The sequence below is a fragment of the Bos mutus genome, chromosome 4 (assembly GCF_027580195.1).
Source record: "Bos mutus isolate GX-2022 chromosome 4, NWIPB_WYAK_1.1, whole genome shotgun sequence".
In the NCBI taxonomy this organism is placed as follows: Eukaryota; Metazoa; Chordata; class Mammalia; order Artiodactyla; family Bovidae; genus Bos; species Bos mutus.
Window position 1 is genome coordinate 75,480,968 of NC_091620.1, and position 13,804 is coordinate 75,494,771.

Genomic DNA, 13,804 nt, shown 5'->3' on the forward strand with positions numbered 1-13,804 from the left:
TGTTTATTTGTCGCTGGAATAGATGTTTGTTGAAGAAGAAAAAAGCTACTACTTTAAAGAGCCTCCTGTGTAGCGAATACTGGTTTTATCTATTTGGAAATGGCTCCTGGGAGACTGCAGAAGCAGGCAGCAAAACCATGAAATGAAAACAATAATTTCTTTCATATTCTTTAAGTTATTTCTCTTCATGTTTATGCTTAATAGAACCACTGATAAAGAGTATTAAAATACACATACTATGTTATACACAGCATAATATTGATTTTTATATTCTCAATCATATTCTGTGATTATACAGTATGAAGTAGTGACTAGAAAATTTGCCTGTGCCTTAGAGTGTTTAAAAAAAAAGCCATTAAAAAATTCTTATTCAAGTATAGTTGATTTACAATGTTGTGTTAGTTTTTGCTGTACAATAGAGTAATTTAGTAATACATATACATTTTCATAATCCTTTTCATTATGGCTTATCACAGGATATTGAATAGTTTCCTGTGCTATACAGTAGGTCCTTATTGTTTATCCATCCTATATATAATAGTCTGCATCTGCTGATCTCAAATTCCCAATCCTTCTTTCCCCTTCCACTCTCCCCCTTGGCAACCAGAAGTCTGTTTTCTATATCTGTCAATCTGTTTCTGTTTCATAGATATGTTCATTTGTGTCCTGTTTTATATTCCAAATATAAGTGATGTCCTACAGTATTTTTCTCTTTCTGACTTCACTTGGTATGATAGTCTCTAGGTCCATCATGTTGTTTCTAATGGCGTTATTTCATTAAAAAAAAAAAAAAATCCCATTTCTGTGCCCCATCTTGAACTGACTGAATCAGACTTACTGCAGAATATGGGACTCAGAAATCTTGCTTTCTAAGTTATTTTCCCCAGCCCCTCATTGCTGTATGATCAGCAATAGATGAAATGAGAGTGGCAAAATGTTGAAGATGGGTAATAGATAGATGAAGTTCATTATACTGTTTTATTTTTATATACACATAAAATTTTCCAGAGAATTTTTTAAAAAAATTTCCCAACTTGTATGTAGCAAGCAGCTTGGCACCAGTATTGGCTATCATTTGGGAGCCACTGTTCTCATCTGGATTCACAGTCCCCAGAAACATTTACTAAGGGTTCAATGGTCAGCCAACTATTGTACAAAGTCTTTGTCTTTGAGATACTTTGTATTAATTGGAACCTATCATTATTGGCAAACATGGTAAGAAGAAGCATCATATGGTTATTTAACTGCCATTGTACTAACTTCAGAATTGTTCTATTATCATTTACCCAAAGCATAGCATTTTTTATATGTACATTTCTGATCTAAAATGGCTTTTTAAAAAAGACATGTAGGATGTAATGAAACAAGAAACAAAGCATTGATACACATGTATGTATTCTCTTTCCTGGAAACATGGGAAGGGGATAAATAATTTTAATTGGAAACTAGTATGTCTTTCTTATATATCTCTTCCTACATATTTCCAAAGAAGATTTCACCAAAAATAAATAAATAAAATTAGCAGAACTGGACCTTTATATTAATGTATAAATTCAGTTTGTTGACTAATAAATTAATTATTATTCTTAAAATGTTTGCTAGGGGACTTTTTTGACATTCCAGTGGTTAGGACTCCACACTTTCACTGCAGGGTCACAGGTTCAATTCCTAGTTGAGGAATTAAGATCCTGCATGCCATGCAGCGAGGCCAAAAAACAAAAAGTTTAAGTTTATTTGTATTTGTTACCATTTCTGTATGTCTTTTTGTATTTTAATTGCCTTTAATAATTGTCCCTGGATTAGAAACAACTGAAATGATTGTGGCATGTTACATGTTATTCAGTTTAGTTCAGTTCAGTTCAGTCGCTCAGTCGTGTCTGACTCTTTGCAACCCCATGAATTGCAGCCCGCCAGGCCTCCCTGTCCATCACCAACTTCCGGAGTTCACTCAAACTCAAGTCCATTGAGTCGGTGATGCCATCCAGCCATCTCATCCTCTGTCGTCCCCTTCTCCTTCCGCCCCCAATCCCTCCCAGCATCAGAGTCTTTTCCAATGAGTCAACTCTTCACATGAGGTGGCCAAAGTACTGGAGTTTCAGCTTCAGCATCAGTCCTTCCAAAGAACACCTAGGACTGGTCTCCTTTAGAATGGACTGGTTGGATCTCCTTGCAGTCCAAGGAACTCTCAAGAGTCTTTTCCAACACCACAGTTCAAAAGCATCAATTCTTCGGCGCTCAGCTTTCTTCACAGTCCAACTCTCACATCCATACATGACCACAGGAAAAACCATAGCCTTGACTAGACGGACCTTTGTTGGCAAAGTAATGTCTCTGCTTTCAATATGCTATATAGGTTGGTCATAACTTTCCTTCCAAGGAGTAAGCATCTATTAATTAGGACCATGAAATTAGGTGATCCTACTACTTTAGTAGGATTTCATAGGCTCAAAGTCTAGCCCCAGATACTTACTAAGTACAAAAGAAAAGAGTAATTTAATGGTGGAGGTACCAGCTGACACCAAATTAGCTGAGTGAACACTACCCAATAATAAATATTATTTGTCAAGTGAAGTATTCAGCACTTTTCATACGTCATCTAATTTATTTGTCACTTTTACCTAATTTTTTAAACTTAATTTTCATAATTTCTTATAAAATATGAAAGTTAGAGTTCCTTAAAAGAATTTTGACAAACTAATGTATTAAGTTTTAGTGCTTATTAAAAACTGTAGACATGTAAATCCTAAACTCTTGTATAGTAAATCTAAGATGATGCTCAGGACTTTATATTTTTAAAAGAGGTCCTGAATATTCTGATTCCTACTTTGAAACACAGCTTTACAATGAGACCCACTTCCTATCAATATGATGTTAGAAATTACCCTGCTTATACTTAAAAGTCAGTTTTCATTCATTTTTCTTAAGTAAATAATTTTAGTTATTTAATCTTATTTATGGTTCATTAGGGAAAAAAACTTGTCTGCTTATAGGACGTTATTTTAAAAATCCCTTTTTTTCCCTGTAGTTGATCATAGCCGAGTTAAGTTGACTTTAAAGACTCCTTCTCAAGATTCAGACTATATCAATGCAAATTTTATTAAGGTATGTATTAATTTTAAATGGTGTTTCTCTGCCATATTTAATGACTTCCTACAATACTAGTTTTATTAAAAAATTTTAAATTGCCTAATGTGATGCCAACGGTAAAAGAAGTAAAGCCACAGCCATGACGTATTTTTATGTTTTCTGTCTAGCATCCTTATTAAAGATTTTTGCTTAATTTTATGATAGTGGAGATAAAGTTTTTTTGTTTGTGTGTTTCTTCTTTTGTATTGAAGGCTTATTATAAACACCTTTGTTGCTGATTAGTTGCTAAGTCATGTCCAACTTTTGTTGACCCCCATGGACTGTGTAGCCTGCCAGGTTCTTCTGTTCGTGAGATTTCCCCAGGCAAGAATATTGGAGTGGGTTGCCGTTTCCTTCTCCAGGGGATCTTCCAGACCCAGGGATCGAATCCACATCTCCTGCATTGGCAGGCAGGTTCTTTACCACCAAGCCACCTGGGAAGCCTTTACTGATTGCTAAATTGTCTCGTTTGTTATGTGCACAAATGTACTTAGTCATTTCTGTTAATGAACCATATAGGGTATTTATCAGTAGAGAGATTCAGACTGCTACTTGAGTAAATAAGACTATTTTGTTCTGTTACTCTGTGCTTTTGAATCTATTTTACAGTATTTTGTTGAGAAAAATATTAAGGTGGTAAGAGTTATATGGTAGAATTAATGTCAACATTGAAGAATTATGGTTCTAAATAAAAGCTTTTCCTGAAAAGTCAATTTTATTACAAATATGGCAGAGCCCAAAACTAATAGTTAAACAAAAACTAATACATAGGGACTTCCCTGGTGGTCCAGTGGCTAAGACTTCCCACTCCTAATGCAAGGGTTCATTCCCTGGTCAGGGAACTAGATCCTACATACTGCAACTAAAAAACAAACAGAAAGCTCCCACATGCAGTAACAAAGATCTTGAGTGTTGCAACTAAGACCTGGCATAACCAAATAAACAAATAAATATGGAAAAAAAAAAACTAATACATAGTTCATTCTTTCAGATATAATTGAGGCTTATGTTCTTTTATAAGGACATTTGTTAAAAGTTCTAGTTTTTAATTGCACCTAATAACACTGGCTCACTGAATGTGCTGGTTTAACATTTTAGTCTGCTAGTTTGTTTGATATATTCTTGGGTTTACTATTAAAAGTATATTTAGTAGGTGCTTAAACCAAAGACAGCTATGGAAGAATCTAGCTAAGAAAGAACTATTAGCTAGTTCTAGTCTTATTTTTTAGAATTGATGCATGCTTTTAAGTTTCTGCTAGTTAGTTTTGTTGACTAGGGCTTTCAATTCCTAGGTAACTAATAATTTTTAAAATAGCATAAGGAGGTTTACTTTTGAATTCTATGAACCATGTTTCACCAGAAGCTGAAGTGAAATATATTTTGTCATGCTTTTATACGTTATTAAAGAAACATTATTTGGAAATTGTTTAGCTGAAAACAGCATTAATGCTAATAACATTTGAAAACTTAAAATTTAGGTAGAAAATATTTTTGGTAATCATAATTTGTATGCTTTTAACTTTTTTAGGGTGTTTATGGGCCAAAAGCATATGTGGCAACCCAAGGACCTTTAGCAAATACGGTAATAGATTTTTGGAGGATGATATGGGAGTACAATGTTGTAGTAAGTATTGTATGAAATGGCATGATTTTCTAGCCATAATGATGTGTTAACTATATCCTACAATATGACTTTTGAGCCATAATGTTATGTTAACTATAGTTAGTTTATTAAAAAGACAGAAACTGATGGCTAGGTTGTCTTGTTAAATTTTGAGAAATTTGTTGAAATATTTCAAGAATAGAGTATGGCAGTACTTTAAATCTTGGTTTAAGTTGGTAGTATAAGACAACTACCAAACACTGATAGATGGGTGGAAGGACATCTATGTGATTAAAAACAAATATTGTCAAATGTTAATGGTAGAACATAGATGGTAGCTATACAGTGTTTAGTGTAAAATTATTTCAACTTTGCTGTATGTTTGAAACATTACATTATAAAACTGTTGGGATGGGAAAGCACATGTAATAACCTTCATGTTTAAAGACAGTTACATTCAACCTTTAGTAAGCAAAATATTTAATAGTGCTATTCTATTCAGTAAATATCCTGAATGCATTATTTTAATTACAAAAGATATATCTGTAAGATTCAAAAAATTCAGTTCAAATCAAATACATCTTGTTATTTGAAGCCAGTTTAACTCATACTTTTAATATTAAATGTACTTTTTTTGACAGGCCAGGTATACTTCTTCTCAGAATAAAAATAATTCTTGAAATGTACATTTTGTTAGAAAAGTAAAATTGTATTTAACTGATATATTATCAATCTTATCCCACCCCTTCCCCCTTATTTTTAGATCATTGTAATGGCCTGTCGTGAATTCGAGATGGGAAGGGTACGTATAACTGTTAACATTTAAAGTAATTGTGGAATTTTTTTTTTATTACTTCATTTCTAGGGATATATATTCTTGGTCTTTTATTATATTCTTAGCCGTAGTTGTTAAAATAGTTAATTCTTCTCTTTTTTGTGTGTTCTGCTATTGCTTTCATTTTAACAAAAGGAGCCAAATCATCCCTAAACACATAAAATACTTTTATATTTTATAGGTACATTTTATGATATGTTTAAAGCAATAGAGTCTGTATTGTTACTTAGTAGTCTTCCAATATTTAATGGTGTTGTAAGTAGAACACTGCTTATGGACAATAAAAATGATTTAAAATAATTCTGATTAATTTACAGCTTGAAATTTCTAATTTCTGTCTGCCAATTCCACTACATTTTTGTAATGGTATCTCCAAAATGAAGAGAAGAAAATTCCTTAATCTGAAATTTTTTAACATAGGTAAAAAACATGTACAAATGAAATTAGTATCAAAACCATTCTGATCTCCTGTAGAACTGATTCCTAAATCTTCAGTTTAAGCGTGAGCATCTATAAATGTGACAAATAAATTATCTGATAATTTGAAGTATCCTTATGCAAGTACTCTTGCCTGGAAAATCCCATGGACGGAGGAGCCTGGTAAGCTGCAGTCCATGGGGTCGCGAAGAGTCAGACACGACTGGGCGACTTCACTTTCACTTTTCACTTTCATGCATTGGAGAAGGAAATGCCAACCCACTCCAGTGTTCTTGCCTGGAGAATCCCGGGGACAGGGGAGCCTGATGGGCTGCCGTCCATGGGGTCGCACAGAGTTGGACACGACTGAAGCTACTTAGCAGCAGCATGCAAGTATAGTTCATTAATTGCATTATAGTTAAACTAAGAAATGATTTAAAAGTTGTAAAACTTCTTATTAAAATTTTCAGTCAAGGATACATTGCATAAAACAAGATACTCATCTTTCAGTTATGTGAAATATTATTATATATAAATCACTAGAAAGCCTTATTTTTACTAGTAATTTTGTCATTCCTCCCAACTACATCAGTTACCAGTAGTGGAAACATTAGCAATATTGGACAGAAAATGAACAGTGTAAGATTAATATACAGACTGAGATACTGTTAAGTAATTACCTGTTTAAATATTGTCAGTATGTACTTCGGTACCATTATTATTATTAGTTGTGTTCAGTTCAGTCGCCCAGTCGTGTCCGACTCTTTGCAACCCCATGAATTGCAGCACGCCAGGCCTCCCTGTCCATCACCAACTCCCGGAGTTCACTCAGACCCACATGCATTGAGTCGGTGATGCCATCCAGCCATCTCATCCTCTGTCGTCCCCTTCTCCTCCTGCCCCCAATCCCTCCCAGCATCAGAGTCTTTTCCAATGAGTCAACTCATCGCATGAGGTGGCCAAAGTCCTGGAGTTTCAACTTTAGCATCATTCCTTCCAAAGAAATCCCAGGGCTGATCTCCTTCAGAATGGACTGGTTGGATCTCCTTGCAGTCCGAGGGACTCTCAGGAGTCTTCTCCAACACCACAGTTCAAAAGCATCAATTCTTCCTCGATCAGCTTTCTTCACACTCCAACTCTCACATCCATACATGACCACAGGAAAAACCATAGCCTTGACTAGACGGACCTTTGTTGGCAAAGTAATGTCTCTGCTTTTGAATATGCTATCTAGGTTGGTCATAAGTTTCCTTCCAAGGAGTCTTTTAATTTCATGGCTGCAGTCACCATCTGCAATGATTTTGGAGCCCCCAAAAATAAAGTCTGACACTGTTTCCCCATCTATTTGCCATGAAGTGATGGGACCATATGCCATGATCTTTGTTTTCTGAATGTTGAGCTTTAAGCCAACTTCTTCACTCTCCACTTTCACTTTCATCAATAGGCTTTTTACTTCCTCTTCACTTTCTGCCATAAGGGTGGTATCATCTGCATATCTAAGGTTATTGATATTTCTCCCGGCAGTCTTGATTCCAGCTTGTGCTTCTTCCAGCCCAGCGTTTCTCATGATGTACTCTGCATGTAAGTTAAATAAGCAGGGTGACAGTATACAGCCTTGACGTACTCCTTTTCCTATTTGGAACCAGTCTGTTGTTCCATGTCCAGTTCTAACTGTTGCTTCCTGACCTGCATATAGGTTTCTCAAGAGGCTGGTCAGGTGGTCTGGTATTCCCATCTCTTTGAGAATTTTCCACAGTTTATTGTGATCCACACAGTCAAAGGCTTTGGCATAGTCAATAAAGCAAAAATAGATCTTTTTCTGGAACTCTCTTGCTTTTTCGATGATCCAGTGGATGTTGGGGAGAAGGCAATGGCACCCCACTCCAGTACTGTTGCCTGGAAAATCCCATGGATGGAGGAGCCTGGTGGGCTGCAGTCCATGTGGTCACTAAGAGTCAGACACGACTCAGCGACTTCACTTTCACTTTCCACTTTCATGCATTGGAGAAGGAAATGGCAACCCACTCCAGTGTTCTTGCCTGGAGAATCCCATGGACGGAGAAGCCTGGTAGGCTGCAGTCCATGGGGTCGCACGGAGTCGGACACGACTGAAGTGACTTAGCAGCAGCAGCAGCAGTGGATGTTGGCAATTTGATCTCTAGTTCCTCTGCCTTTTCTAAAACCAGCTTGAACATCTGGTAGTTCACGGTTCACGTATTACTGAAGCCTGGCTTGGAGAATTTTTTTTTTTTTAAATTTTATTTTATTTTTAAACTTTACAATATTGTATTGGTTCTGCCATATATCGAAATGAATCCGCCACAGGCATACATATGTTCCCCATCCTGATCCCTCCTCCCTCCTCCCTCCCCATACCATCCCTCTGGGTCGTCCCAGTGCACCAGCCCCAAGCATCCAGTATTGTGCATCGAATCTGGACTGGCGACTCATTTCATGTATGATATTATACATATTTCAATGCCATTCTCCCAAATCATCCCACCCTCTCCCCCTCCCACAGAGTCCTGGCTTGGAGAATTTTGAGTATTACTTTACTAGCTGAGATGAGTGCAATTGTGTGGTAGTTTGAACATTCTTTGGCATTGCCTTTCTTTGGGATTGGAATGAAAACTGACCTTTTCCAGTCCTGTGGCCACTGCTGAGTTTTCCAAATTTGCTGGCACATGGAGTGCAGCATTTTCACAGCATCATCTTTCAGGATTTGAAATAGCTCACCTGGAATTCCATGACGAAATTTAAATTTCACCTTCCTAACTTTTTTTAAGTTACTTTTAAGATTTGGGATTTGTTTCTCTTCTTTCTGTTAATAAGCTCACATTGTGTATCAGTAATAATGCTTAAAAGATAAAGTTGTATTGAATGCTAAAACTTTTTGAACCTAATGATTTTTTGGATTCATAGTGTTTTGTTAGTTGGTTTTGTTGTTTTATCGGTCAAGGCTATGAATTCTTTTGATAATCTCCACTTTGACTTAGAGTGTGACCTAATGGAAAGAACACAGGTAATGAAATCAAACAAACCTACACTTACTGGCATTTGGACATGGTGCAGTGAACTGCCCCCTCTGAGCTTCAGCTTCCTCATCTCTGAAACCAATGACAAATTACTATAGATTAAAGACCCTGATGCTGGGAAAGATTGAGGGCAGGAGGAGAAGGGGGTGACAGAGGATGAGATGGTTGGGTGGCATCATCAACTCAATGAATATGAGTTTGAGCAAACTTTAGGAGATAGCAAAGGGCAGGGAAGCCTGTCTGTTGTGGTCCAAAGGGTCACAGAAGAGTTGGACACAACTTAGCAACTGAACAACAATAAAATTCATGTATTATGTTTAACACATACATTTTGGTATCAATTGTATCAGTAATTAGTTCATACCTGAAATATAAATACCAATATAAACTTTACTCAACATTGCTCTGAAGAGAGGCATGTTAAGTCACAAACTTTCAGTTCTTGCTAATCTCCTATAAACTTGTTTTCTGTTTCAAGATATTAAAGCTTTACTAAGTGAAAGACCAAGAAGAAAAACAAATAACCTTCAAAATAATTTATCATTTTCTATAAACTTCTACTAGGAAATTAAGTTTGTGACTTTAAGCCTTCTAAAATTTTAGTAGTATTTACTCTAAGTTAAAGTGACATACTAGGCAGTTCTACTTTTTGCCCTGAGAGCAGTATTGTCAACTTACAGTTAATTCCAGCCTATAGGTAACAGTTCCACTTACTGTATGTAGAACTATGAGGATTTAGTAAGAACTGATATATTTCCCACTGCTAAAATGTGTATTTTAAGCTAGATTGTCAGTTATAAAGACTTCAATTTTATTGGGTCTTACTGGCAAAATTACATTATTTCTTGTATCAGAATCACTGGGTCTTCTATGAAGTTAGGCTTTTATTCACTTACCTAAATTTTTAAAATAATGAGGCTTGATACTAGAAACCAATGTAAATGAATATTCTACTATTTCTATACCTATGTATTATGGGAAAATAAGGATACTGTTTGATTATACCTTCTCTAATCTCAAATAAAAGTGAATAGTTTAATACATTATTCTTGTATAGTGAGTGAGTGAGTGAAGTCGCTCAGTCGTGTCTGACTCTTTGTGACCCCGTGGACTGTAGCCCACCAGGCTCCTCCATCCATGGGATGCTCCACGCAGGAATACTGGAGTGGGTTGCCATTTCCTTCTCCAGTTCTTGAATAGTGTTTTTTACCAACAGTAGAACATTTGAAATATACTCAAATTCCTTGAAACAATCATGTAAGATAAGTATTACCATCCCTGTTTTTATAGGTAAAGGAACTAAATGTAAACAAATGGTAAAATTGCTACCTGTGCCATTTTCTTATACTGAGTGGAGTGCTGTTTCCACTGTGCCACAGATTTTATACTTAATGAGAATTCAACTATGTATTATAAATATTGTCATTTTAGAACCATTAAAACTCATATGCTAAATTTCTTACACTAAATTGAACAACTTCTTACACTAAATTTACCTCCTTGTGCTAGGCATTTAAAAAAAAAAAAGCAACTTTTCTTTTCTAGAGGAGGATCTTTGGAGTCTGTATAACAAGCAGGTAGAAATGAACAGCTTATACACTTAGGTTAATAAAGTTCCTATTACTAATCTTGAAGAGCAATTAGTAGCCCACCTTTAAAGAGTTGGATAAATCTAAGCTCTTAGTCCCTGCCTACTGATGGCAGTTTGTTTTCTGGGAATGAAGAACAAGCGGAACACAAAATATTTGTAAAAGTTCAAATAAAACAAATTATCAGTTATTTACTAACCTCTTTTTGGACAACAGAAAAAATGTGAACGGTATTGGCCTTTGTTTGGAGAAGACCCTATAACATTTGCACCATTTAAAATTTCTTGTGTAAGTACCTATATTCATAAACATTATTTAATCAGGCAGTGGGTATGTCAGACTGATGAATAGTTAACTTATAATTGTGTTGAATCTTATGGGTTATATAAGCCAAGCACTCAGTGTTTTCATGTGAATCTATACTCAATTATAATAAACAAATATTAATAATGCTTGTTTTACAATGCTTTTTAAAATTTGACTATAATTGTTTTACAGTATTGTGTTGCATAGTGTATATAAATTAAGGAACTTTAAGAATGACTTTTCTTAAATGTATAATTTCCTTATTATGTTAATTCTGTCTTAGTCTTTGCATGTAAGTTGATTATAAGTGTTACATATCTAAGAATAAACAAATAACTATGCTCTTATTCAACTAATGGGAAAGATCCTTGATGCTGAAGCATAGTTTATGATGTTAATCTTTCATAACCATGTTATTTTCCCCTTATAATTATATACAAAGATAGGTTTGAGAACCTCCATCCTAATAGCAGAGATTGACCCTTTATGGCAGAAAACTTGACATGAAACTTAAAATAGATACCTATTTGATGAGCTTTGGAAACGAATTAAATTCAAGTCCTAAAACTAACAAAGCATAAATCTGAGAAGATTAATTAAAAAATAAAAACAGTGAGGGGAAAAAGAAATAGTGAGCTTTAGAATAGAACCAACACTTTGCTTTGGATTACATATGATGGTGTCTTTTTATAATCACTTAAAATAATTTCCCCATATTAATCAGGGTTTTCCAGAGAACAGAAGCAGTAGAATGTGTATATACAGAAAAGAGATTTGTCAGAATTGACTCACGTGACTATGGAAGCTGGCAAGTCCAAAATCTGCAGTCAGGGTGGGCAAGCTGGAGATCCAGGAGGAGCTGATGCTTCGGTTTCAGGCTGAAGACCCACAGCCTGGAGACCGAGAGCCAATACTGCAATTCTAGTCTGAAGGTGGGAAGGCTGAGACCCAGACAAACTAACATTTCAGCTCCAGTCCAAAGACAGTCAGCTGTAGAACCACGAAGAGCCAGTGCTGAAAGCAGTCTCCTGGAGAATTCTCTCTTACTTGGAGGAGTCTGATCCTTTCGTTCTATTCATGGATTAACTGATTGGATGAGGGCCAACCACTCTACTCAAAATCTACTGATTTAAATGTTCATTTCACCCCAAAACTCCCTCACAGGAACACGAAGAATAACGTATGACTGAGAATCAGAGCACACCGTGGCCAAGTCAAATTGACAAATAAAATTGACCATTGCATTACCCATCTCAAAACTGTTTTTTATTTTGTTTTCCATGGTTAAATGAAATATAATTTCTGTGATCTTACTCATCATTGCTGTATTCAAGAAGTCCTTAATTTTATGACTTATTTGTATTTAGGACTTCTGAATTCCTCTGATGCTACCAGGAATTTAGTGCTTTCTAGGTTGATTAAGATAAGGACTCAAACTGTGTTCCACAGTCTCCTTTATAATGCAGTGTGATTGTTAGAATCTTAACTTTAACTCATAATTATAACAGCCTGCATTTAATGTATAGTCAATTCTCTAAAGTCCTGGTTAGAATTAACTGTGGATTAAATATTTAAAAAATTAAAATCCTACTGCATTTCATATTGTTTGCAATGAGTAAAAAACAGTATATAACCATATTGTACTTCTGTGATGGAACACTTCCTAACCCTACCCCTACCTACCACCCCCACCCCCACCACCAGTTTAGAGAGTATTCTACAGTATTAAATACCTGGACAGTTCAGGAAATCTAGTTCTATGCAATGTGGTTATGTTGAAAATTTGTAAATTTAAATGTACTAACTGTAATGAATGTCACAGTTTAGGTGACAGCATATAGTGATTAATGGTCAACAACAAAACAAAATTTTAACAGGCAGGGATCAGGAATAGTAAACAATTTATCATAATCAATAGAGAAAAGTAGGAAATAGTTTGAAATTTGGGAAAAGATGAATTGATTTGAGGATTGGTTTTCAATTGCACTAATGAGTAATTTTTAAAAGTCCTGTTAATAAAAAGTTTGATTTGATCAATAAGAGCTGGTTTGATTTGTCAGTGATGGGATTGCTGAAGCAGCAGAATTTTTCTTTCAAGATTTCAAAATGGAAGTAATTTGTATGTCATGTGATTGTTTCAGAGAACTCAGGATTTGTTATCACTGTTGTAAAACACAAATCAAATGTATGAATAGAAAGCAAGGTAGTGAAAATAACCATAGTAAGTGATTTGACTCGACTTGGCAATCACAGTGTTTAAGACTGAGAGTATTAGAAGCTCTCTCGATTTGGGGATGGGAAAGAGGGTAGAGTGTTGGTGAGGAGTGAGGGCCTGGCTAGCCGGAGCTCAGAAGCATGTTGCTGCTTACAGCCACTTCGATCAGCACTGTCCATGGGTCAGTCTAGCCCACTGCCTGTTTTGTGAGTGAAGTTTTATTGATGTACAGCCTTGCCCACTAATTTACATATTTGCCTATCACAGCACAACAGAGACTTCACGGCCTACAAAGTCAAAAATATTTATCTCACCTTTTATAGGTGAGCAAACATTATCTTGGACCAATGTTTTCATTTATTCTGTGTTTTAAAAACATAACTTTCCCCCTAATGTTATTTAAAAAGTTCAAAATAAATTATTATGGTTTATAACATTAAAGCCGGAATAATATTGATTTTTTTTTTAATTAGTAAAGCAGCATATCTGTTGCTCTTGACAATTGATGTCCTCACCTATTTGTAGTTTTAGTTAAAAAAGGCAAAAATAAGTTTACTTAGTGACAAATTGATGAAGAGGCTTCATTCTAATACACTGACAAATAACAGTAAGACACTTTTAAAGTGACTATGTTGTCATCAACCAAAATAATAATTTGGGATTTTCTGAATGCATCTT

At 35.4% G+C, this 13,804-nt stretch overlaps 1 protein-coding gene across 3 annotated transcripts in view; it reads left to right on the forward strand.

Annotated features, from left to right (window-relative positions):
- Positions 1 to 13,804, forward strand: part of PTPN12 (protein tyrosine phosphatase non-receptor type 12) — a 90,855-nt gene that overhangs the window by 47,316 nt on the left and 29,735 nt on the right. For 2 of the 3 annotated variants that reach the window (XM_005895257.2, XM_070369670.1), the window contains 4 exons: positions 3,026 to 3,102; positions 4,655 to 4,750; positions 5,493 to 5,531; positions 10,822 to 10,893. In XM_005895257.2, the coding sequence (XP_005895319.1) occupies positions 3,026 to 3,102; positions 4,655 to 4,750; positions 5,493 to 5,531; positions 10,822 to 10,893 (284 nt within the window). Of the gene's footprint in view, positions 1 to 3,025; positions 3,103 to 3,415; positions 3,537 to 4,654; positions 4,751 to 5,492; positions 5,532 to 10,821; positions 10,894 to 13,804 lie in introns of all 3 variants that reach the window. The other variant, XM_070369672.1, reaches the window with a different exon arrangement.